Genomic DNA, 25,273 nt, shown 5'->3' with positions numbered 1-25,273 from the left:
AAAAAAATAGGTAACTTGTGAAATCGGATCCCTAACTTTGAAACCCCTACTTTTCTCTCTCACCCGCTAAAATTGCTTCGCTGGCATTTTTCTCTCAAGTCACTAATTTCTCTCTAATTTCTCCCTTGGATTTATTTACTAATAACATAAAATCAAAGGCATCATCTCGCTCACGGCAAAGAACAAGTTGAATCCATCAATCAGTTGCTGTCATCTTGATCTGTTAAAGCTAAACACATCTTCTTCTCATTTTCTTTCATTTTCGAGTTAAGGACAAGGTAAGGAAGTAATTTCTCTGTTGGATTTGCATCATTGCATTTTGTGGTGACAACTGGAAACACTATATAAGAAAGAATAAGGGGTTTATATGATATATTAAATTTTTCGTTGTATGTGAAACAATTTGAGATTTATGAATTTTCAATTAAAAAAAAAAGTGTTTAGACGATGAAAAATTATTGTCGAATAGATGAATAATGGTTTCGAAGCATGAAATTGGAAAGAAAAGCATAACAAAATGATGGAATATAGTGAGATAGAGGTGTGGGCTTCGGGATTTAGAGAGAGAAGATGAAAAAACGGAGGAAGAAGATGAGGGAAGTTAGGGGAGTTGGCTAGTCGGATTAAATGTAGCGGCTAACTTAATGGGTTTTGCCTTCGAAGTGGCTAGCTGCTTAGAATAAGCAGCTAAAAGGCGCAAAAACCATTCGGTTAGCTGCTACATTTAATCCGACTAGTTCGTCCCCTGACTCTTGCACATCATTTTCCTCCTTTGCTGTTGCTTGCTGTTATTTTTTGCCTTTTTTTTTTGTTATTATTGATTAAATTGACACTACATTTATGTGTTGTCTATTACAGGATTTGAACAATATAATCCAATTACAAAATGAATACCACGGATTATTATATAAGTGCAGGACCTGGTTAGAGAGCATGGATGCACTTTTTGTAAGTATAAAGTAATTAATTTCTTTAAAGTTCTTATGATAACAATCATATTTGTTTGTGTTATTGACGTAATATTGGATGTTATGTATAGTAAATATGAAGCAAATACAGACGGTCAACAGGGGGTCGGAAAAGTTTGTAGAGCCACAATTGTTGAAAAATGAAAGAAATTAACGAAGAACAAGAAGCGTAAATTTGGGATGATGGCTGAGGATCCAATTTTAGATGTTTGTGAAAGCAGCGTGATGAAATGGATGAAGAGAAAAAATATAAAGATAAGCATGACCAATGTATTTAATCTCGTTATTGTGTAAGCGCGTTGACTAAGGTTATTTCCAAATTCTCAACTAAGCAACAAGCTATAATTAAAGAAAATGGCATCGAAAGTATCGTAGACTTAAGATGTGCTCGGTTGAGACAAGTTTTGTGAAACACTTGTCCAACAGTGTGACACAATTTTGTATAGTTTTGCATGATAGAGAATTTTGTTTAAACTACACTATCTTCAACATCATAATAGGGATCAGAGATGGAGGTCTCGTAGACATACATGAAGACGTAGGTGATATTACTGAACTACGTAATAAGTCTAGAAACGATCGAAGAGGAATCTAAACAACCACAGTTAGTGATACACTAATAGCTAGTGAGAGCTATGATGATGACTTTAAGACCATCTTTTCTTTGTTTCTTTTAGGAATTGTATTATTTTCCACAAAGGTCACTTACATCAATCTAATATATCTTCATGCCCTGAAAGATAAGTATAGTCAATCGAGAAAAAGAATTAGACTACATAGTGTTTTAACTTTTTGTGAAAGGGTATAGCGAAGTATAAAGAATAGCAAGTGAAGTCGGTTAGTGGCTGCCTTGTATTTTTGGAGGCATGATTAAGAAATCTTAAATGTGGTAACTATTTTGCCAAATTTTAACATATTGCTATGAAAAATAATATGACATAAGTATTGATTTCATTATGATTAGTTGTTCAACTTCACTGCTATTCTGTATGATTGTTGTTCTATTGTTAGAACAATATGCCTTGTTAGTGTATGGACCAACAAAGAAATTCGTCGATTCTTGAATTGGCGGAAAAAAGTATAGGGACATCACAAGTAGTGAGGTTTGTATTATTCTCAGCCTTGTTCATGCGTGTATATAATTTTAGGAACCAAATTGCATGTGTTTCCAATGTCAGTATGTATGATTGTTGTTCTTTTCTTTTTTTTAGGTTCCGATGTGTGAAGGAAACTTTTTTCAACTCCAAAATAATTTCCCTCATTCTCAACACGCCTATGTTGTTGGGTTGAGCGCTGTTAATATGGAGGCGCTTTTAAGGGGTTACAGAGTCAGCCCAAAGAATTCAGCACAAAATGGATTCATTTAATGTGATAATAGAAATGATTAAGAAGTCTTTTGAGGAGATCAACATGAGTATGATGTGAACATTAAATATTAATGTGAAAAATGCAACAATTGAAAGTCAAATATGTAACACGAACGTCAAATATGAAACGGGTAGGAAAATTCTCATTTTTTTTATTTTATTCAAGACATGCAACAATTTAAGTTAAACTTACAACATGTGATGTAAACATGCAACATAAAATTTACATGTAAAAAAATTACATGAAAAATGCAATGACCGAGGTTAAATATGCAACAGCTGAAATTAAACATGAGTACGATGTAAGCATCTAATTGAATAGGTGATATATAAGAAAAACGTTATTCATCATGCAACACGATCGTCAAACATTAAATAAGCGAGAAAAGAAAATTTTGAGATATTTAGAATAATAGAGTTAAAACAAGCAACAATATACATGGAATTTTTTTTGTTAAATACAAGACGTCACATATAAAATATGAAACAAATATTTCTTTTTTATTATATAAATTTTTAAAATTTTTCTCTTGATTGTGATAAGATTATCATTTTTGATTTATTTAGTTTTTTACTATTAATTTTTTAACAATTTCTTAATTAAGATATTATTTTAATTTTACTCGATGATAGGGGTGTCTAAAATTCAATCTGATCTGCAATCCAATTCGATCTGCTCAATCCATTTGATCCATAAAAATTCAATCCGTGGATTGGTGGATTGGATTGGATTGGATTGCAAATTTAAAAATTCATAGTCAGTGGATTGGATATAAATTTACTTCTGTAAATCCGTAAAAATTCATGAATTCACAAAAAATGAAAAATTTTATTTAATAAAAAAATTAAACTTGTAAATATGACATTAGTATTTATTAATAAATAAATAAGTTAAAATATTATTAAATAACACCATATTATATCTTAACTGATAATAATAATAATTAAATAAACAAATATTGATTCCTAAACAATTAATTTTCATTTATTGATCTAAACACATGAAATTTTTTCTTTTTAATGTGCTATATTTTAAAACTTTGAATGTATTTTTTAATTTTATTTAAATAATTAATTTATTTAAATTTTATTTAATTTTAAATTTAATTGACAGTAAAATTATTTTTATATTAATTTTTTTAATTTAATTAGATCGTGGATATAAAAGAATTAAAAAAATTTAACCCGCAAATTAATCCGCAAAATGATGAATGAAATATGAATTAAATTAAATCCATATCCAATTTGCATACATATGGATTTGATTTAAATTAAATTTTACCAATCCGTGAATTAAATCATATTAAAAATTTATAATCCGCAAAATTATTAATTGAACATAGATTAATCTCCAATCCACAAAATTTGATCCACAAACACCCCCAATCGATGAGTAGCCGCAACCGCAAGTTTGTTTGAAAATTTCAAATTGATAAATCAGTCAACCAGCGTTGGAATCATTCAAACAGGACGAACGATTGAGATTTCGCTACATGATCAAAGGGTTTTAACAAGCATTTTCACAATGAGGTTCCACGCAAAGAATCTCAATAAAACATAACAAGGTCAGATAGCACAAAATTGTTCATCCCAGCTAGCTACTACAAAATCAACGACTCCAGCATTAATGTTTGGATACAACAAAATGGTGGATGTCCGATGATGGTCTAAGCCTTCTGTTTCTTTGGCATACGGTAGCCACCAACAACACAGGCGTGATCTCGCTCAAAGGGCTCGAGTGTCACTTGCTCAAAGGGTTTGAACTGATCCTGTTGCAGCTTCTTAACTTCACTCTGGAACACTGCCTCAGCAGGAACAGTGGAATCTATGCAGTTTGCCTGAAACGTTCAATGCACATAGCCAGGTTACATTAGATATCAGGCATGCCGAGAGGAAGGAAAGAAAACACAATAGTTCACATACAAGGCTGAGTTCTATGCAGTTTTTTTTAGATGGGTGCAACATAATTTTCCCAATTAATAGTTTGCTAATCAGATACAAGGCAATGACTAAGATTTACCAATACATAAAGCTGTAAAGAATTAACACCAACCTTGATAGAAATAACAAAATGACCTCCAGCTTTGAGAAAATATGATGCATTCAGGGCTAAAATCCTCGCCTGTAAGAAAATTCACAGCAACAAAAGCTCAGAAATTCAACACCTGGTAAAACTTGAAGATAACTAACTCAAAAATCTTATGGGGTCACCACATTTTTTTTTTTAAAAAGCATTAAGTTCACTTTGTGTGCGTATTCACTAGAAATTAAAAAAAAAAAAGATGATCACGATGAACAAATCCAACAAGTCCAATTCTAAAGCAAGACTTTTGTTTCTCCCATGGTGCATAACTTATATGCTGGAGGCATGAATTTCTTGAGATTGAAAATATCAAGAAAATATTCACAACCAACACATATTGGGCTGATCAAGTACATGGATAATAGCACTAAGTAGATTTTTTTTTTTGGGGTGGTCTGCAATCAGTCACAGCATAGCTTAACAGTTTTTAATCCCTCAGAAATCATGCAGGTATAAAGCTACATCTAGATTGAAATAAAGTCTTGTAATCAAACTTAAAGAAATTATGTAGAAGCATGAAATGAATTGCAACAAAACCCAGAATCCTTTTCATCCAATATTGATGATAACCAATTTTATTTTATTTTATTTTTAAAACAGTGAAGAATAGAATTCTTCCATTATTACTTCAAGTATAACTTTGGAAAATTTCATTAAAAAAAAAAAAGATGAAAGTAAAAGAAAGATCCCAGCTTTGAAATTGCTTCTTATGAGCATCTGAAACTTGGGCTTACATCACCCAATATATCATGAAGGGTAATCCAAGTATATCATCACATACATGAATGATAATAAAGAAGTAAACAATATTTCAAAAAGTACAATTTTTTATAAATAAATATATAAAATTAAAAGAAAAAGGAAATAAAATAAAAATTAAGACATTACAAAGAAAAGAAAACATATTTAAAAGAAAATTAAATGAAAATATAAAAAATGGTATTTATGGGACTTCCTTAGTATGAAGAGGAAACATCTTTAAGATCCCATTCCCAATGGAAGTATAAAAGATTACGAAACACGCATACTTAAAAAAACCAATACAGTATAAATGATTAGGAAACAGGCATAATACAAAATAATACAAAAATCAATTAACAGAATACGAACCGCTAAAATCAAATACAACCACTAATATAAAATTTTAAAATTGAAATGAAATTGCATCAGAATTCTCGAGTTTACATCACCCTAATGTCTTGAAGGGGAATCCGAGCAAATCTCATCATATGCAACAATTTCAGAAAAAAGTGCGCAATCTTAAGAAATACCAAAAAATATGCAAAAGTAAAATTAACAGCAAAAATCGTTTAAGAGCTTGACTTTACTCATAGTTGAGAAATAACGAAAATAAAAATTCAAATATACCCCCTTTTGTTTCATTATTAACTGATTGCAAATTGTTTATAACAATGGGCTGAAACAGAATCAAGCACAAGAAGCAAACCTGATCCGGTTGGGCAACGTCAGAAAATATTACATCTACCATACCGACCAACATACGGTACTTGGCAGGATGTCTAGCATCTTCAATTATGGGTATAACATTAGTTCTCTTCTTTGCCATATTGACCAAGTCTCTACCACTTCTATGAGAAAATTCCACTGCATAAACTACTCCATTCTACATGAACAGAGAATTAGAAGTTCTAGTAAGCAACTCTCCTAATTTAAACACATTAAAGAAAAAACATACTCTCTCACAATCTACTTACAGGGCCAACAATGTCCGAAACATGTGAGACAGTTGTGCCAGAAGCAGCACCAAGATATAGAACCCTAGCACCAGGTTTCTTCACACAAAGAAACACAAATTGTCAATACACAACTTGCCAATTCAAATTGGTTAAGCAACACATGATATAAATTTTGAAAAAAAAAATCTAAAGGAAAGACTTACAATCCAAATATTATCAACACCACCAAGAACAGCTGCAGCTAATTTGGAACGGAAGGGATTCCAAATTCTATACTCAACTTTGGTTCCATCTTCATTCTAAATAAGAAACACAAACACATATATAATATAAGTTCATATAAAAATTTCATCTTCACTATAGAGCTAAGAACGATTAAAATGAGTGGAAAAGCAAATGACCTGGACGGAGATCCTCTTCTCATTGTAGACAGCCTCACCGGCGACGAGATTCTTAGTGACAAGGGCGTCTTCTTTGCCCTTGGCAATGAACACTCCTTCGTGTCTATGAGGCTCAACTACAACCTTGCTTCCACCCTTCATTCCTCCACCACCGCGTCCTCTTCCTCCACCTCGGCCACCGCCGCGACCGCCACCTCGGCCTCTCATAGCGCTACCACCACCTCTTCCACCTCCACCACCTCGGCCGCCACCTCTTCCTCTTCCTCCTCCATCACCTCTGCCTCCCCTGAACCCACCGCCACCACCGCGTCCTACGCGAACAAAATATCAAAAACCCATTAATATTTTTACATTTCTAAGAAAACAAATGGTATTAAACCTGACCATATCTTTAAAAACCAGAAAATCACAGACCCTATTGCTATAGTTGATTGCTGAAACATGAAAAAGTAAAAAGAGAAAACTCAATGGGTTCCTGTTACCTCTTGGAGGTCTCATGTTTGATGCTCTGTCCGGCTACAAAGAATACAAAGAGTGAGATGAAGAGTGAAAGAGTGGCTATGTTGAGATTATGAGTGTGCTTATATAGCGGCGAATGGCAATTAGGGTTTAGGGTTTTTCCATATTAACATTCATTTTCACTTTTTGTTATTCTAATTTTAACCCCGGATGTTTCTCTTAATATGTAGCCACCCAGGATGATTCCGGTAATTGTCTTTTCGGCCCTCGTTTTTGCTGGTTGACTGGATTTGACTACTAAAAGCCCCTTTTTGCCCTGATTCTAGGTTAGACCTGGTGAAAAGACGAATTTAACCCTATAACAAATTTTAGTTGATTTTTTGTTGTTAAGGATGGTATCAAATTATGCGGTTATATTCTTACATGATTTTATTTTTGAATGTGTTTTCTATGAATACATGGCAATTTTAAGATGATTCGTCTAATGAAAATGCTTTTTAATAATATGGTAGTTGAGTTGGAAGTTCTTATAGAATAATTATATCACATAAAACTATTATGAGTTAAGACAATTTTCGTTACGTGATTATTGATTAGTTAAAATTTAAATGATCAAAAGTAGTAGAGTAGAATGAATTTGAAAAGATAAGACTTTTTTTTTTCTCTTATGAAAGGTTTCAAAACATTTGTTAATGGTAAAAAGTATAATAATATGGAATTCAATTATTACAACATATAAGGTATTGGACTTAGCTGAAATGTAACACAAATTATGAAAATAGGAATCAAATTGATTTATTGGATGACTAGTGTTTTGTGCGATGAAACGTAGGATCCAGATTGCAAGGAATGTTAAGTTGGTAGAGGTTTTTCCTCAAGATACGATGGATTCAGTTTGAAATTGAGGAACTAGATTAAGATTAAACAAAAGATGAAAAAGTCTAACAACAATATCAAAATTTAACATATTCTACAAAGTATTCCAATCGCTCATTAGCACTATTTATTGTCTGTTTTGTTGCGTATTTCACTCTACATATTACGTTTTTATTCACCCAGTTGACTTAATGAAAATTTTAATTTCTTCCATTAGGATTGTGATATACCGGAAAATATTAAAGAATCATAATTGTGATTGTAAAAAATTTGTTTAATGATAATTCTTTTTCTATTTCTGTTACTAAAATAACACAATTCTCATTCACGTTAATAGTGAAATAAAACACTTTTATAATCGTTAAGTCCCCCTTCTGACGATAATTTGAAGGCAAATTCTACATCTTTCGTACCTAAATATGTAAGCTAGAATGTAGATGCATAACTAGCCAATAAAAATTAACACGTTTTTTCCTATCACGTGCCCTTACAGATTGCAACAACCATCGACTAATTAATTGCGTGTTATTTTTTGGGGCATGGCTGCAGTGGGCATTTTTTTTTTTTTCCCTTTCGTTGCTTTTTTTTTTTCTTATTTCTTCTACGAAAAAGATAAGAAATAGAGTGGTTACGGTTCTTGTACGTTAACACCAAACTTAATTGCGTGTTATTTTTTGGTACCCGCAAAATATCATAACCAGATCTTTCCAAGTCCAGACTTATTCACAAATATCTCATATCTTGTAAGTTTGGTGTTAACGTACAAGAACCGTAACCACTCTATTTCTTATCTGTTTCGTAGAAGAAATAAGAAAAAAAAAAAGCAACGAAAGGGAAAAAAAAAAAAAAATGCCCACTGCAGCAACTGCATGGCTGCCTTTGTTCACGCCTAGCATTTCAACGATAACAAAAAACAACTCAATCCCGAAAACGTCCAGGAAGTTGAGTAATAGTAATTCTGTAACATGCTGCAAAGCTTCATTGAACATGGATTTTGATCTTTATGATCTTCTCGGCATCGACAGCAGTTCGGATCAATCTCAGATCAAAACGGCGTACCGTATGCTGCAGAAGAGGTGTCACCCTGATATAGCAGGATCAGCAGGACATGACATGGCTATTATACTCAATGAAGCTTATTCTGTTCTCTCTGATCCTAATTCTCGATTGGCTTATGATAAGGTTATGCAGTGATTAGATTCCGATCATATGGTTTATGTATGATTTATTTGTGAGTTTTTTTTTTTTTTTTTGAAATGCTTTTATCTTTAAATTTTAATTATTATGCTTATGCAACTTTAGTATAATAGTCTACCTTATTGTTGTTGCTCCTGCTAAATTTGTTAAAATTTTGCAAGAAGGTGAGCCTTACAAGAGGGATTTCACCAAGCTCCCATTACAATTTTTTTCTTCTCTCACTTGTCAAAAGGTTTCAGTGAAATTCACCCTAGAGGCGGTTTTAGTAAAGTGACCAAAATTTAGTTGAAGTTGCGCATTGTATTGCTATCAACTTGGCAATGCTTTGCTTGAAGATAACTAACTGAGTCATTGTTTTTGAGCATGCAGGAACAAGCCAAGACTGCTGGACTCCGAGGCTACACCGGGAAACCTATATACTCTGTATGGTTTGGTTCCGAAAGTGAACAAAGAGCCGTGTTTGTTGATGAAGTGAAATGTGTTGGGTGCTTGAAATGCGCCCTCTTTGCTGGGAAAACTTTTGCAATTGAATCAGCGTATGGAAGGGCCAGAGTTGTTGCTCAGTGGGCTGATCCTGAACACAAAATCCTGGAAGCTATAGAAACGTGCCCAGTAGATTGTATCTCGTAATTAAGTTTTTAATTTGTGATTGTCCAACACATGTTGTTATTCATCCGTTTCATAATATTATTTGTTTCTGCTTCTGTGCCAAGGATTGTGGAGAGGTCGGATTTAGCAGCCCTCGAATACCTCATGGCAAAGCAGCCGCGTGGTACCGTAAGAGTGGGGGCAGGGAACACAGCAGGGGCACGTGTCTCGAACATATTCGTTGATGTCAAGAAATTTCAAACACAATATGAAGGTGCAATGAAGAAAGCCGCTGGAAAGGTATGTACAACTACTTGAAACAAATGTATAGATTTTATTTCTGCTTCTGCAAATTCTAGCCGTTCCATGTCAAGAAACTGCCTACCTAGCCCGGAGCTGCATTATCTAAATACAAGTTTTGATGCTCCTCTTAGCCTCAAATATTTCATTTCAGGAGACGGACACCAATTGGGAAGCACGACTTTCAGCCATCCAAGCAATCAGATCAATCTCAAATTGGTTACACTGGCAATTGCCCAATGCAGAATCTTATCAAAATCTGACACGGTCGAAACAAAAATTGAAAGAACCAAATATTAAAAAGCTTCTGGATGCAGCAGCTGCCAGAAAACAAGCAAGTCAGAGCACAAAAAGCATCCCACCGAATTGCATGTATCATGATGAGTACTGGAGTCCATCCACTCATGCTCTTCCGGATACAACCCAAAGCAACCGGAGCTTTAAGGCTGCCTCGAAATCTCCATATAATAAAGAATGGAAAAAACCAAATGACAGGAATTACAGTGTACGTGAAGAAAATAGGAGGAGCCCCATCGCCTTGGGAATTCCAATTGTGACAGCAGCAATTGCAGCAGCTATGGTTCGGATGCAAGTTGATCAAGGGGTTTCTGATGGATTGAAAGAACACATAGGTGGCTCTTTGGCATTGATTATTATCAACAGCTCTTGGTTACAGGTGATGTTAGCAGGGATTACATGGTATTTCATTGGAGCAGCAGTTGTAGAACTGATTGAGGTCATTGGCAACAGGCAAGAGTAGGGAAAACATAGGGCAGGAATATATACATTGGCACATTGATTTGTAAAGTTCGTCTGTGTACAATTTACAATCACACAAAATGATTCTGCAAACTTTCGACTGGAACTACCAAAAAGACAAACAAATAAAAAGCAATGTCAAAAGAAGGCGGAAAATGCCTGTCTATTCATTACCATCCTAGCGGGAAACTAATTTGTAGAGAAAGTAATGATCTAAGTGACATTACCTGAAGAAACAAAATTTAGATGGCCAGTGAAGCAATGTAGGGCAAGTAACGTTAGCTCTTTCTCCTTGAAAACAACTCTATTATCAGAAACCAAATGCAAAATTAGGGAATGCACAGTTAGTGATATGCCGGATATCAGCCGATGGATGTATGTGCAGGGAAAAAGAGGCTGAGAAATGTATAAAATATAGTATTTAATCTCTCTTTCATCTGTTTGTTATTAATACGAGTGGATTTGTTACACAGAAATACACATTTGCTCTCGCAGAGTTCCCAAGTGTAGCGTCTAAAACTCGAACGAATAATATTAAGGAATTCCTAATCATGAAATAATTGTTACAAGTAAATCAGAAATTAAATTCAGCTGAAGATAAATCTGTGGGTTTAGAAAAAAAAAAGAAAAAATCAAAAGCAATTGAATTGATTCCAAGCTATTAATCTACTTAAAACTATGACCAGAATTGGTTATTCATAAAAGCTATATAAAATGCATTAAAACACACAGCCCATCAGGTCTCTCAACTGTGATAAAAATTCAACGTTGAACACTTCATTAAAGGGGTGTTCTCTGTTCATTGATAGATCAATGCGTTCTCACTCCATTGACTTTTGAAGACAACTTTCACACAATAGGTTTCAAATGATAATCTTACAAATGAATTACAATTTTGCACAAGTACTCAGTAGCGGTACTTGGTGGAATAATCCTTAGGTGCAATTACTAGACCGCGGCCCTTCCTTGCCCCTCGGTAGACAGTCTCAACAATGTCTATGAACTCCTGCTTGTCCTTAAGAGCCCAGTTGATCTTATTGTTATTTCCAGTTCCAAGATCAATCATAATGTGCTTGTTTCTGAAGAAGAACATGACGGTTGAGGGGTCATAAAGCTCATACATTGTGTTAAAATCAGGCACCTCTGAAATGTCCACGAGGTAGATGACAGCAAAATTCTTAATTGTCTCGGCAACTGATGACAGCACTTCATCCATCTGCATCCAAGAAATTACACAAAATTAATTACCTCCTCATCATATAAATATCAAGCTTTCAAATCAATAAAAATGGTGGGGAAAAAAAAAGAATTTGCACAATAAAACAGGAACAAGCGAGATAAATATGTGAAATCATATTTGTGGCTAAAAGCATTAGCATCTCAACACCCCCCACAAAGTTTTGTTCCCTTGAAATGTATTACTCTTACATATATTCAGGAAACGAAATAAAATTACTAGAATGTTATCTCAAATTGCACTGGAATCCACAATACCCAAGTCCTCTAGAGATCCCTTGAAAAATATTATATTTTTGTAAGAGATTTTTGAAAGGCAAATGGGTCCTAGCCTCTGATTAAGTGTATTAAGTTTAAGAACTTGGACTATGCTCCAAATTCAAATGTGTTCGCGTATGAAACTAAGTAAACAAGTAGTACACAAAACAAGAACCGCAAGAGACTACAATTCCTAATCCATCCTCAAACGCCATAGGCCCATAGCTATAGTTAAAATCTTATCTTCCTAATCTGCTCTGCTGAGCTCGGGTACGTCAGTAAAATATTAAACACTGCATAAAACGAAAGAGACACCAGGGCACCAATGAATAGAGTCAATTGACCAAATTTCAGCCAACATGGACTACGTTACTTCTCTACGCTAATTATTTATCCCCATGCCTCCAAATTATCCTATGTAGCCAATAGCAAATCTTAAGTCAGTTTGAGCACGTAAACCTAAAATCGAAATTGAACGTACAGATAAAGCTTACTGTAGTATGAAATTATTAGAATCCCAAAACTGCAAACCCTAGAATTAAGAGAGGAGAAGCGAGGATACCTGCATACAGGTTTCGTCCCAGTCGTGGCCGAAACGGATGACCACGAGACGCTCTTCCTCAGCCAGGATGGCCTGATCTACTGCCCATCCTGAGTGCAAGTGCGGTAGCAAGTACGACATCTCTCTCTCTTTCTCTCTCCCTCTCTCTTCTCTACGACGAAACTATAATTCCCTCTCTCACCACTACACGCCCCTAGTTGTAGGCAAAAGCGAAGACGGTCCATATTATTATTATTATTTTTTGGGTTATTTTTCGCCGGCCCCCATATGTTTCAACACATTTTGACGCTAACCCTAATGTTTTAATAACTATCACTGCACACCCTAATTAGTAAATTTTGCCATTAACTTCGATGGAATTGTCAGTGATTTGAGTAAAAGACTTGTTTGCCCTTCATTTCAAATGCTGTTACTGAAAAATAAAGATGAGGCTGGGAAGCATGTGTCTTCTACAAGTTTTTCTTCTTTTTTTTTTTTATAAGTACAAGTTTTTCTTCTTTACTTGAAGCAAATGAAAGGAAAATTTCATTAGATTATTTTATTGAACTTGGCCATGTGTTTGTTGAAGTTACTGTACTTCCTCAGGGAACTGGGCAGCACTTGAAGGGGATGAAATTTTCAATTTTTTGGGTAATTTTCGAAACAATTTTCCTCACTCGTTTGTGTCACACATCATTTTTCACCTGAGCACCGATACACTGCCACAGTCAAACCCACAAAGCCTACAACATTGTTTTAATCTTTCCCAAACCTCGCCGTTTTAAACCAACATAAGTGTAAATGAAATAGCAAACCAATCGTCATTCTCCAAGGCTTATCCACCAAGCTAACTTTCCAATTTTCCAAACGAAATAGCTAATCGAATTCACCAAATCATTTTATCCATCATGCTAGAACACCAAAAAACTAACAAATCAAGGAATCGATTTTAAAATTAATTTATATTTCACCATCAATTCCAATTTCAATATTGACCAAGTAAAATTATACCCAAATCAATTGATAAGCTTTGTGTTGTGGTGGCTGTACCAGCGGCCAGCAGTGTTGTGGTGCTTTGTGGCATGGGGGCGTAGATGTTTGGTGGTAGTGCTCGGCGGTCACGAACCGACGATGGTGATGGTGGATGAAACCGAAGCTAACTAAAATAAATTTGGTGAAGTGTGGAATATGAATTTTGGTAGATTGGTGAGGTGAGTATGCTTGTGCGCATTTTGATTTGGATGAGCATTTTGATTATATCGATGGCGTTTGGTTATAAAATTGAAATTCAGTCTGCATGCTTTTGGTTTCAGTTGGGGATCTTGTGAGCAAACCATCATTTTCCCTTTTACCCTCGTTCCGTCAAAATTAACTGCGAATTTTGTTGATTAAGGTGTGTGGTGATAGTTGTTGAAACATTAGGATATGCACTAAAATTTGTTGAAACATATGGGGACATGCAGAAAATAACCCTTTTTTTTTTTGAAGATTAGGAATTTGATCCCTTGGCGGTGCGTTGACTACACGCACGCGATCAAACGGCAAAAAAGCTAACTAGGTTATTGTATTGGACTTGAAGCGGATGTCTAATTTGACCGCCCAATTGGGCCATTGTTATTGGGCTCCTGGCCCAATATCCCTCCTAGAGTTATAGGAAGCATAATGAGTTTTGCAGCAATGAAATTGAGATTTAAGGAAAAAGTTACAGTAATTAATTTAATTTAAGAATACCTCCAGGTTCAAGATGAGACGCCGAGGCGTATCATAAGTTGCATTCATTATTCCAACTAAAGACAACTCAATATCAAAGAAAAAAAAAGGAATTATCAGAAAGAAACCACGGATGTAAATATAACAATTATATAAATCATGCGGTGTTGTGTAAAGAATAATATAGAAGAGTAAGTACCTGCATGCAGGTGTCGTCCCAATCGTGGCCGAATCGGATGATGACGACGCATTCTTCCTCGGTGAGGATGGCCTGATCGACGGCCCAACCTGAGTGAAGGTGCGGCAACAGGTACGACATCGTTTCGCTTCTCTATTTTTTATTTTTCCTCTTCTCGTGAATGCTCTAGAAATCTCCAATTGGAATTGAAAATAGTGGTTACCGAGGCCGGGGCAAAAAGAGTGGCCTCGGAAATTTATAGGGTCGTTCAAATCAATGAAGCGAAGCGTCTAGAAGACAAGTTGCTGATAAAATCCCACCAACATTGCTTCTAATTTTTGATGCGGTGATCTTACGCAATCTGATTGCGCCACGCGTGTGTATTACCTTTGATGTGAGTGAAGAATCTGTGGGCCAACTGCCCCGATCGTTGGTCTGAATTTTGTCACTCATTAAATTGAAAAAGAATTTTAGCTGAAATAAAATTGAAAGGGGTAAGTAAGGTAAGCTAATTTACACAAAATTATACGTTTTATATAAAATTAGTTTCTTAAAATAATTATTTGATTTTATTAAAATTTAATATTTTAATTGAAATTTATTTATTAAAATTGATATAATTATAAATATTAAGAGTAATGTTAGGTATCCTAATATTTAAATCTTAATTTTGATCCCATGTGAGATGGTGGTTAAATAAATTTAATAAATGTAAAATTTATTATTCAATAAATGAATGATGCATGGTATTATGGTTTAAGTTAGAACTCAAATATCGAAATTCTTAACATTATTAAAAAATTGGGATCCTTAACATTATTGAAATATTAAAGGATATTTTTCAGGATCTTAGATAACATTAGTTGCTTAATAAAAAGAACTTCCGTGACAAGCCACAAGCTCAGTCGGACAATTTTCTAAAAGGTCCTTTGCAGTATGGGGCTGCAAACATTGTTTGGAAAGCTCCTTCGCATTTTACAAGTCCACATCTTTTTGAAAATGCAGGAGCAACTACATTTCGGATAAGCTATTCTAAGGTGGCTGTTTGAGTGGTTAAAATGCCACCGCCTACACGTGCACATATCTGGTCGAGACTGTAATCTCCCTGTGATTAAAGCAATGTTCGAGTAGATTCGTAATATTCAGCTACTTGTGTGCATGAGGACTACCAAAAGGTCGCAGAGGAGATGCCAAAATTAGGTCTTTACTAAGGCTTGGCCAAAGGTCGACCAGCAAGTTGTTCCAGAAAAATCGGGCATAATGCTTACATCCAGATAGTTACCACATCGACCCCCAACCGTCTTATAACTGACACGTTCATCCATTACTCAATCCACGCATTCAACCAACCCACTAAGACCTACGAATCAAGGATGATGTTGCACGTTTGGCTGCCTATAAAACCCCTGAAAATTCAAATAGAGGTAAGATACTAGGAACCAAGGGGCAACTCTTATCTCTCTGAATCCAAAACTTTTCTCATAAATTATTTCTTTCTTGTACATTTTAAGACTTTTACTCCAAATAGTAACTATTAAGCCACAAATAATAGTGATATAAGTTTTTTCAAAAAACTTAAGAATTGACTTAAGTATCGGAGGGTATTCGTCTAAAAAATATCTGGCGCCTCCCTGACTGTTCCTTGTGATTGCAGGTGTAAACAGTGTGGGAGAGTACGTGGTTGCCAGTACCTGCTCGTTGAACTGGCTGCAAGCAACATCGTTCCCCATCAAAAACAAATTTAAGTGTTGACGTGATAACTTGGTCGTCTTAACAAACATGACCAGATTTCTATATCAACCGTGGCCTCACGAGATAATGGTGGAAAGCCTTTACATCAGAATGGGTGCTTCTCATTCTGAGAGAACCCTTCTGAGAGAATCTTTACATCAAAATTCACACGGTTTGACCCTGACTCTAATGCTGGAAGTGCTTCTCATGCTGATGGGTGTTCTAAGACCGAAGAGAGAGTATGCGGTGGAGTGGATCTGGAGGAAGATGCTGGGCCTGGGCCTGGGCCTGATTTAGCAAATAAGATAGAAACTGGCAGAATGGCAAAGCTCAATGTTGGAAAGCCCAGTATATTTGGAACCTCAGCAAATGCAACCAAGAAGAGAAAGAGAAAGTCAGTAATCGAATCCAATGAAAGTTCTGAGACTAGCAACTATGCTGAAGAACTAGATTTGAAGATTCAAGACAAAAGTGGTACGTCTCCGGGAGATAATTTTAGGTCTGATGCAAACCAGCAGCTTAGAAGATCTTCAAGGGAAATGAAAAACGTAGAGGTGAAAATAGTAGAGATGATGATTTTGTAAGCCCGCCGAAGAGGTGGATGGGGCCAAAAGGGAGCAAGAGCCCATACATTACAGATTATAGCCTTCACTTTTGACCACTTCGGAGGGCTCACGAAGTCTGAAAAATTGGCACTCGGATAATCATGTGGTTGTAGACACTGCTCCAAAAATAATCATAAAACATGGAAACTAATAAGGCCACAGGTTCTGGAATGCCAAAAGCTGCACGCATATTTATGGGTCCGTCACGATATGTGTCGATACATATCTATTCCAGCTCAAGGGGTAACCCAGAACAAGTACTTTTTTGCATTTTAAGCTACAGCCATTGGATTACAATGATGCAAGTCTTGATTAAATCTAACGGTACTTCCACAAAATAACAAAAATGAAAGACATGTTACCCCGAATAACATACATCGGAACCCATAACTTGGGTAATTATTTGAGTACATATATCCCCGTTTGAGAATTTTTTTTTTTAGGCTGATTGAATTTACCCTCGTCTCCTAGAACCACCTAGAAACTCTCGTATTGTTAATACACTTATGCTCATGTAATTTCAACATTTAAGATCCCATACGGCCATACACCAGCAGAAATAATGTCTCTGAGAAGTCAAATCCAACAAGAAATGGCGACATCAAAGTGTTCATCGTACCAGAAATACGAGATCAGAAAGAGAAACCCAAATCCCAAATCCTCTGTTTTATTAGTCATTGACATGCAAAACCACTTTTCCTCCATAGCCAAACCCATACTCGACAACACTCTCGCCACCGTCCAGCTCTGCCGACGAGCCTCCATCCCCGTTTTCTTCACGCGCCACTGCCACAAGTCCCCCGCTGACTACGGCATGCTCGGCGAGTGGTGGAACGGCGATCTGGTCTACGACGGCACCGCCGACGCCGAGCTCTTGCCTGAGATCAAAGGGCTGGTGGCGGGTGCGGACGAGGTCATAGAGAAGAATACTTACAGCGCGTTTGGTAACACGCGGCTGCAGGAGCGGTTGGTGGGGATGGGGGTGGAGGAAGTGATCGTGTGTGGTGTTATGACGAACTTGTGCTGCGAAACGACGGCGCGGGACGCGTTTTTGAGAGGGTTTAGGGTGTTCTTCTCGACGGATGCGACTGCCACGTCGGATTTGGAGCTGCACGAGGCGACGTTGAAGAATTTGGCTTATGGCTTTGCTTACTTGTTTGATTGCGAGAGGCTCGAAGCTGGGCTTTTTGGGGCTTAAAAGCAAAAACAAAAAACTGTGAGAAGGAGTCTCCCATTATAAGTTGCTTGGAGACTGTGTAAGTTCTCATTCCAAAATTAGGTTGTGTGTTTTTGCAAAAACTATGTTTTTTTTTTTTTGTAAATTTGTAATGTCATTTGCATTGTATTATAATGTGATTGTAAAAACAATAATTTCAACATGCAGCATTTCTAATTAAAAGATTACTAGATTAGCAAACTGTAATTTAAATATTTTCAAGTTTTAATTGCTTATATTGATTGTTAAAATAGATGTTGAGATGAGTTGATGTGTCAGTAACTAGTTGGTTAGTTGTTTCAAACCTGAATATAATCAACTCACGATCTGTTTAGTTTGTAAAAGAGAGAGAGAGAATTGTGTGCTACTGCGCTATCGAAATCTTGTGAAAGGGATTTTAATCCTAAGCAGGGTAGTTCTTGTTTTCTGGATTCTGTGTGTTTTAATTTCTTATTGACTGATGTTAATTTGGCAAATAGATTGATTTAGTCAAAAGCATAGATCAAAATTACTTCACAATAAAACCCAGAATAGCATCATCAACACATGAATGCAAAGAGTGTACAAGATCATACCATAAAGATATGCTCTGTTTGCTTGCAGCCCAAGAGGGGCTACCTGCATTCTTCAACCTCAAGGTAATAAAATGCGAAAATGATGTCTTGATAAGCTATACATCTTATGCATGATGAAAGGGGGAGGAACCGCTTCGAGAGTGAAAAAAAATCTGATGTACCCATGCAACAAGTATTCCTGCAGGGACCAAATCCGAGAGCATCTCAGATATATAATACAGCATTAACACATCTCATATCTTTAATCATCAAACCTGTAAATGTAGTAACAGCTAACAGGGAAAGAAAGAGGCCTAGCATGAAAGAGAGGAGTTTGTCAGCCTAGCCAAGGTGACTGCCCGGAACCAAATTAATGTTGTCATCACAAAAAGTAAATGACTGAAGCCACGCCTCACTCATATGGAGCGGGCAAGTCATCCTTGGCTATCAAACATTGCTTCTATCTTCATGTAAGGCTCTCTTTTCTCAAACTATTATTGCCCAAAAGAAATCGGATGCCAAAAATATATTTGTAAACTGCTTGTGGAGGAAGAGTGTTGAAATATTGACTTGAACAATGGGAAATCGTTAAAGACAAACCGCCAAGTAATTGAGTGATAAAAGCGTGGAGATGAAATAGAAAAATTGTTTGACAATTTTATTCATGCAATTTATATGCGGATATACGGTGATGTTGGTGAAAATTGAAAGTGGCAGCAAATTGCACATGCAGATTTTTGACAAAATGTGCACGGCTTGAATACATGCAATGCCGGTTCCTACCTCCACGTGATAGCAAATTTAAAGAATGAGAATTCGTACTCTTTTTGTCAAGATTTGCCCGACAAAATGGCAGCTTTTCTCAATGGCTTTTGTTCCGCAATTGTTGAAGCTCAAATGTCATTACACACCTATAAATTGAGCTTCATTTCAAAGAGTTAAGGCATCCCAAATTGTGAGAGTTGAGAGTATCTTCAAGTGAGTTCTTCAAGAGTGCAAAGACAATATTTTCTTGGGTTCTAAGAAGATCCATTTGGGTATATTTATTAAGTTTTGAGAATAATACCTAATTTTGTAACTCTCATTTGTTATTAAAATTATCTTACAATTTTTACTCGTAGAAGTAAGCTTTAAGCCATATATATATATATATATATATATATATTATTCATAAGTCGCAATCACTGTAATATTGATAATTGCTCAACCCATGATTATGCGCCAGAGAGAGCCTAGCCTAACATGAGTGACAAGGGCCTCTCAACTCTCAAGTTAGCCAAGATATGACTGCCTTTGAGTTTTTTACCTAGCAATATGTGTTCAAAACAATTCCTTGTAGCTTCGGTAGCAAGGCAAGTCATTCTTGGCTACCAAACAAGCCTCTTTATCTTCGTGTTAGGCTAATCTTCTGCAGTCCTGCTGAAACTCATTCTCTTTTTGGATGCCAGTGAAATGTTTTGAAACCTCTATTTATAGCCGATGATAGAACACAAATCCTATGGAGATTGGAGACCCCGAAAGTCAATAGATTGCCATCAAAGTAATTGCCTTATCCATGAGTCTTTCCGCAGTTTCTTTTTTCCACCTCACTGAATCATCAAGCTTACCAAAGTGTGGAATATATTCTCTTCATCACTTGAGACTACAAGGGACCCCAATATGCAATGTATTTGCTCCATCTCATTACAGATAACTAAAGAAGAATCGGCATTTTCCTTGGTAAGGAAAGTCAATGAATGCCTAAATTCAGAACACAGCTCACCATGCTTATTGATCCCAGGCAATTTCCGATTAATATCATATAACCCAAGATCCTTCTCTGCCTCTCATTCGCATTTGGTACATATAGATATGTGAGTGCGTATTTGCTATTACGATTTGTCTTCAGGATGGCGTGTAATTCGAACTCAGGCTACGTATATAACTCTAAAAGAAAATGCATCTACTTGATAACTATAGTTTCAAATGTTACAGCAATTTAATCATTAGTCTAAAATCTTTTGAACCAATACTTACCATCCAGTTCTAATAATTATGAAGGTGCAATTTGGCAAAAGTTCGTGTACAGGGGAAATTCTGATAAGAGTTAAGATAATCGATAATAATGTAAAGCTGTGGAGATAATCTTCATTGACGTATCTTACCAGATTATTCTATCCCATTGATTCCCCCACATAAATCTGGTTGATGCATGGATTCAATGGCATATAAGGTTGCCCCAACTGACAACAAGATTAAAGTCAATGCCATTTACCAAATTCCAAAAAAAGAAGATTTTGCAGTGTATTCGGATCACATCTTTTACAGTTTCATACTTTCATTCATCATCAGAGCTCAATTTTTTATATGCAAACTCCAATTCCTTCGCTATTTTAGAAACCTTTCGTCTATTGTTTATATAATATACCCAGATGAAATTCCCTTGCCCATGCTCCGGCATAAAGACAAAATCTTAGGAGATATATATGTGCAGATTGCATTTTATATGCATGTACCTGGATATAGATGAAAGCAATGTGATAAGGGCTTATGCAAGTAGTGTGTAAGCTTCACACGAAATATGTCACAACTCTAACAATATTGCCACCATGAATCCAAACATCACGCATAAGCCACCCGATTTACTGTGCAAATTAATTTTAATTAATCAATAAAGTTAGTGTTGGTGGAGATTCGAACATATATAAAACTGTGACTGTGAAATCTAGCAAATCTTTAAAAGCACATGCAGTAAAGGGCATCAACTTACACTCACAATCCTTCTATCAATGTCATTCGCTTTTCTTGTTATGTTCTTGTGGTGGTCATTTGCAACTTTATATTGAAGACAATAAGTAATTATCTAAAGGTAAATAAGCAATTTTATTGAATGAAATTGATAATTGAACACGATCAATCATACATAGAATTTGCATAGCTGTTGTCTTGTGTATACAATCTTGTGGAATTAAAATTGCCAAAACTCTGTGTGAATCGGTACTTCCTCTTCATAAAAGTACGAGTCCGTTTGCTTCTTCACTTATCTTTACATACAAGTATTTACTTGAACTTGAGGCTTGAAACAATTCAATTATCGACTCGAACTTTCAATTTATCACTGCAAAATCAGTACCTCAAGATGAATATAATCAAAATGCAAATGTATGGTGCTTGGGAGAGGAGAAAATCCTAGCATGAAAAGAGAGAGTCTGTCAGCTTAGCCAAGGTGACTGCCCGAAACCAACATAAAAGTTTGTAACCATTTATATTCGTAGAGGAAGAATCAATGAGTTAATCCACACTCAATTAGAAGGAGCGGGCAAGTCATTCTTGGCTATCAGACAAAACTCCAATCTTCATGTAAGACTCTTTTCTCAAAACTCATCATCTTCCTCAAACGGAATATATAATCTTAAGTGTTAACTATACAATTAATAGGGAACATATGTGACAGGCAACAATAATTTGAAGTGGTTGTGGAAGAAGAGAGAGCCTAGCATGAATAATAAGAGCCTGTTAGACTAGCCAAAGACGACTTGCCTCAGAAACTAGGCAAGGATTCGAGCTATATATGCAGCTAAGCTAAATTTGAGAGACCTTGCTTCAGAAGCAAGGCAAGTCATCCTTGGCTATCAAACAAAGCTCTTTATCTTCATGTTAGGCTACTCCTCTGATTGTTAATTGGATGCCAAATGCTGTGCTTGGAGTCCCTATTCATAGAACAGTACAGATCGGATGCAGATCAGAAAATCAATGGGTTGCCGTCAATTTGTACAATTTATGATGACTCTTTTTCATTTTTTTTTTTTGGGTCCACCACTCAGTATCAGCATGCCTGCCAAAGTGAATATATTCTCCATAATGGGACTTTCAGAGTCCTGAAAATGCAATGCAGATATTGCTTGATCATATTCTTATTGCCAAAAGAGGTATCAGGATTTCTTTCAAAGGAAAGTCTGTGAGGTACTCCTCATTTCAGCAGAGGCCAAGTAGCTTATAAATTTGCCCTGAAATTTCCAATTAGACATGCACATAAATGAACCTCCAGCTTCTCCAAATTGAGGATGTGTTGTTGTTATAGATGGTTGGCTATATGTTACAACCGAGATTCAGCTGCTGCTATTATAGTATTTGTCATGTCCACCCGGTGAAGTAAATTTTGCTTCATTGAGGAATGAGGATGCTCTGTAGATTCCAATTCAGCAAATACTGCTTTTAGTTTAATATGCTGTTACTGCCTTTACCGAGAACTAAGATTTATATACGTCTTGTTTATCCTCAAACTAACAATATGCTGCATGACAATAGCTTACCAAAATTGGAAAGTAATAAAACTTTCCATTTTCTTTTCGGTGGCAAAGCTATTGACTTGAAATAGTACTTGTTGGGGAATCCTTACTTTATATTTATGCCATTGGTTCCTTGACTGAATGATGTGGAGAACAGAAAAATTAAAGGTCGTGAGAAAGAAATTCATCCTTTTGGAAAAGAATTATTAGAGCTGTACAATGATTCCCCACAAATTTATTCATCAATTCCCCATTCATCTTTGCTAGATTTTGTGCTTCTTGCCTAATTCGGGGTAGTGTCGGTATCCAGCTCTAAGTCAGATTAGTCTCCATATATGTAAAGGAAAAGGGTAAGTGAATAACAAGTGATACCATCAATATGAACAGTGCCTATGCAACCTTATAATTTTATAATAGTTAAAACCATATGAGCAGAGTGAACTATGGCTGTCACATCCAAATGTGATACATCAGATCAAATAAATGCTACTGGTTCGTTGGAAGCTAGTTGAAACCATAGTGTACTTTCTTTCTTTGTTGAAATTCTGTTACATTTTTTAATCTGTAGGACATGAAACAAATACATTGCGCCTATTGAATATATATTTGATAAGCTAAATGATTATATAACACCAAGGCATGGGACAATACTCGCTGCTCTTAATTGGCTATAAATTTGAAACACAATATCGGCATATCCAACAAAAGCATGAATTTCAGGGAGGATGAGTAGCCTAACATAAGGATGAAGTGCCTTGTTTGGTAGCTAAGAATGACTTGCCTTGCTACTATGGCAGCTACAAGAATTTGTTTTAAACGCATGCATGTAGCTTAGCTAAGTAATTCAAAGGCAGTCATATCTTGGCTAACTTGACAGGCTCTTAATACTCACCCTACGCTTGCTTTTCTCCACAAGTATAACTTTGTTGTGTCACTATCGCACATTTTATAGTAGCGATAAAAACTGCTGGATAAAATTATGCTGTCACTCTTGTTTATCTTAAAATGACAAAGCTAAATTTATACAAGTGAACAAAAGATAATAAATGAAAAGAATACAATCTTTTGGAGATCCTTTCAACACATTAAATGTTGAAAGTGAGCATAAAAAAGGGCAGAACTCAAAAGTCGAAGCCTGTAAGTACAAATTTGCATACAAGCCTTAATATACACACACAGAGACACACATATTTGTTCTTCATCACTTGTTCTATTTGCACTCAGAAATAGAAGCATTTTCTTTAGACTGCTTCAATTTACTCTTACAGCTCTTCAAGTCATCACTGCATGCAGGCTCTAGTCATTTCTTATGCAAGCCCCATAATAGTAAATAAATTAAGGAACCAAGAAATGCTTGCGCCTCATCCCTACAATGACCAAAGAAGGAACCAAGCTATTATTATACTGGAAAAATCAATATCTCGAATTAATCTATTATCATTATATTTCACACGATCAATTAATTACATGCAAATTTTTATTCTCTGTAGTGCTTGGGAGACAAGAAAAGCCTTGAATGAAAAGAGAGTTAGTCAGCTTAGCCAAGGTGACTGCACGATAGCTAATTGAAGGAAACAGGCAACAGGCAGAGCAATAATTTGAAGTGCTTGTGGAAGAAGAGAAAGCCTAGCATGAATAATAAGAGCCTGTCAACCAGCCAAAGATGACTTGCCTTGTAACTTTCACAAGGATTCTTCTGGTTAAATGTTAGCTAATCTTGAGACCTTTCTTAGGAAGCAAGGCAAGTCATTCATGGCTGTCAAACAAGACTCTTCATCTTCATGTTAGGCTACTCTTCCGCTGAACTTCTTTTATGCTTTGATATAATTGGAGGACAATACTGCGTTCTGAAGCCTTTATTTATAGCTGGTGATAGAACAGTACAAATCGGATGCAGATCGGAAAAATCAATAGGTTGCCACCAAATTGCATGATTTATGACTGTTTTTCCTTGTATTTTTTGTCCAGCAATGGTATCACCAAGCATACCATAGTGATTATAATCTTTATAATTGAGAAGGACCCAAATATGGAATATATTATTGCTTGATGGTCTTGTACCCCTTCCTGCCAAAAGTGCTAATCAAGATTTTTGAAAATCCATGAAGTTTAAATTCAGCACAGGCCAAATCCCTTATTAAATTCGCCAGAAATTTCCAATAAGACATGTACACAATCAAACCTCCAGTTTCTCCAAATTGAGGATGTGTTATATACATGGTGAGTTGTATGTGACAACCAGGCATCCTCTGCTCCTATAATTGATTTGACATGTACACCT

At 35.8% G+C, this 25,273-nt stretch overlaps 4 protein-coding genes, 2 long non-coding RNA genes and 2 other non-coding genes across 10 annotated transcripts; 3 read left to right on the top strand and 5 right to left on the bottom strand.

The window, feature by feature from the left end:
* Positions 1-37: 37 nt before the first annotated feature.
* Positions 38-2,462, top strand: LOC112098955. Of its 2 annotated transcripts, none has more exons than XR_002905995.1 (4): positions 38-278; positions 859-948; positions 1,040-1,276; positions 2,180-2,462. It is a non-coding gene; the product is annotated as an uncharacterized LOC112098955 (long non-coding RNA). The 2 variants fall into 2 exon arrangements; XR_002905994.1 differs by having other exon boundaries at positions 1,040-2,071.
* A 1,263-nt stretch (positions 2,463-3,725) lies between these two features.
* LOC18045655 (probable mediator of RNA polymerase II transcription subunit 36b) lies at positions 3,726-7,102 on the bottom strand. Its single transcript, XM_006437539.2, has 7 exons — positions 6,999-7,102; positions 6,517-6,827; positions 6,319-6,414; positions 6,134-6,211; positions 5,866-6,042; positions 4,389-4,457; positions 3,726-4,173 (listed from the first exon to the last, which is right to left on the bottom strand). The coding sequence occupies exons 1-7, from the start codon at positions 7,012-7,014 to the stop codon at positions 4,003-4,005; spliced, it is 918 nt and encodes a 305-aa protein (XP_006437602.1). The 5' UTR covers positions 7,015-7,102; the 3' UTR covers positions 3,726-4,002.
* LOC112099392 lies at positions 5,131-5,201 on the bottom strand. Its single transcript, XR_002906196.1, has one exon. It is a non-coding gene; the product is annotated as a small nucleolar RNA snoR60 (small nucleolar RNA).
* Positions 5,581-5,653, bottom strand: LOC112099391. The gene has a single exon (XR_002906195.1). It is a non-coding gene; the product is annotated as a small nucleolar RNA snoR60 (small nucleolar RNA).
* A 1,472-nt stretch (positions 7,103-8,574) lies between the features above and the next one.
* On the top strand, positions 8,575-11,125 carry LOC18045654 (chaperone protein dnaJ C76, chloroplastic). The gene is made up of 4 exons (XM_006437536.2): positions 8,575-9,033; positions 9,418-9,674; positions 9,762-9,936; positions 10,091-11,125. The coding sequence occupies exons 1-4, from the start codon at positions 8,701-8,703 to the stop codon at positions 10,694-10,696; spliced, it is 1,371 nt and encodes a 456-aa protein (XP_006437599.1). The 5' UTR covers positions 8,575-8,700; the 3' UTR covers positions 10,697-11,125.
* Positions 11,126-11,434: 309 nt separating this feature from the next.
* Positions 11,435-12,946, bottom strand: LOC18045653 (thioredoxin-like protein YLS8). Its single transcript, XM_006437534.2, has 2 exons — positions 12,752-12,946; positions 11,435-11,911 (listed from the first exon to the last, which is right to left on the bottom strand). The coding sequence occupies exons 1-2, from the start codon at positions 12,869-12,871 to the stop codon at positions 11,603-11,605; spliced, it is 429 nt and encodes a 142-aa protein (XP_006437597.1). The 5' UTR covers positions 12,872-12,946; the 3' UTR covers positions 11,435-11,602.
* Positions 12,947-13,342: 396 nt separating this feature from the next.
* Positions 13,343-14,894, bottom strand: LOC112099321. Its single transcript, XR_002906124.1, has 3 exons — positions 14,640-14,894; positions 14,462-14,517; positions 13,343-14,372 (listed from the first exon to the last, which is right to left on the bottom strand). It is a non-coding gene; the product is annotated as an uncharacterized LOC112099321 (long non-coding RNA).
* Positions 14,895-17,216: 2,322 nt separating this feature from the next.
* Positions 17,217-19,352, top strand: LOC18045652 (nicotinamidase 2). Of its 2 annotated transcripts, XR_002906134.1 has the most exons (2): positions 17,219-18,210; positions 18,774-19,352. XR_002906134.1 is itself a non-coding variant. In XM_006437532.2 (1 exon), exon 1 carries the CDS (start codon positions 17,517-17,519, stop codon positions 18,150-18,152), a length of 636 nt encoding a protein of 211 aa, XP_006437595.1. In that variant the 5' UTR covers positions 17,217-17,516; the 3' UTR covers positions 18,153-18,371. The 2 variants fall into 2 exon arrangements, 1 of the variants encoding a protein (XP_006437595.1); XM_006437532.2 differs by lacking the exon at positions 18,774-19,352 and having other exon boundaries at positions 17,217-18,371.
* The last annotated feature ends 5,921 nt before the right edge of the window (positions 19,353-25,273 follow it).

The sequence above is a fragment of the Citrus clementina genome, unplaced genomic scaffold (genome assembly GCF_000493195.1).
Source record: "Citrus clementina cultivar Clemenules unplaced genomic scaffold, Citrus_clementina_v1.0 scaffold_4, whole genome shotgun sequence".
NCBI lineage: Eukaryota > Viridiplantae > Streptophyta > Magnoliopsida > Sapindales > Rutaceae > Citrus > Citrus x clementina.
Note: the sequence above shows the minus strand (reverse complement) of the source record. Positions and strands in the feature narration are given on the sequence as shown.

What these genes read in the sequence shown, in the direction of transcription:
- LOC18045653 (XM_006437534.2), bottom strand. Translation starts at nt 12,871, where the DNA reads ATGTCGTACTTGCTACCGCACTTGCACTCAGGATGGGCAGTAGATCAG. An exon ending in GGGACGAAACCTGTATGCAG is followed by an intron (nt 11,912 to 12,751) that starts GTATCCTCGCTT and finishes TCTTGGATGCAG; the next exon opens with ATGGATGAAGTGCTGTCATC.
- LOC18045654 (XM_006437536.2), top strand. Translation starts at nt 8,701, where the DNA reads ATGCCCACTGCAGCAACTGCATGGCTGCCTTTGTTCACGCCTAGCATT. An exon ending in TGCCCAGTAGATTGTATCTC is followed by an intron (nt 9,675 to 9,761) that starts GTAATTAAGTTT and finishes TTCTGTGCCAAG; the next exon opens with GATTGTGGAGAGGTCGGATT. An exon ending in TGAAGAAAGCCGCTGGAAAG is followed by an intron (nt 9,937 to 10,090) that starts GTATGTACAACT and finishes ATTTCATTTCAG; the next exon opens with GAGACGGACACCAATTGGGA.
- LOC18045652 (XM_006437532.2), top strand. Translation starts at nt 17,517, where the DNA reads ATGTCTCTGAGAAGTCAAATCCAACAAGAAATGGCGACATCAAAGTGT.
- LOC18045655 (XM_006437539.2), bottom strand. An exon ending in AGAAGAGGATCTCCGTCCAG is followed by an intron (nt 6,415 to 6,516) that starts GTCATTTGCTTT and finishes TTTCTTATTTAG; the next exon opens with AATGAAGATGGAACCAAAGT. An exon ending in TTTCGGACATTGTTGGCCCT is followed by an intron (nt 6,043 to 6,133) that starts GTAAGTAGATTG and finishes CTGTTCATGTAG; the next exon opens with AATGGAGTAGTTTATGCAGT.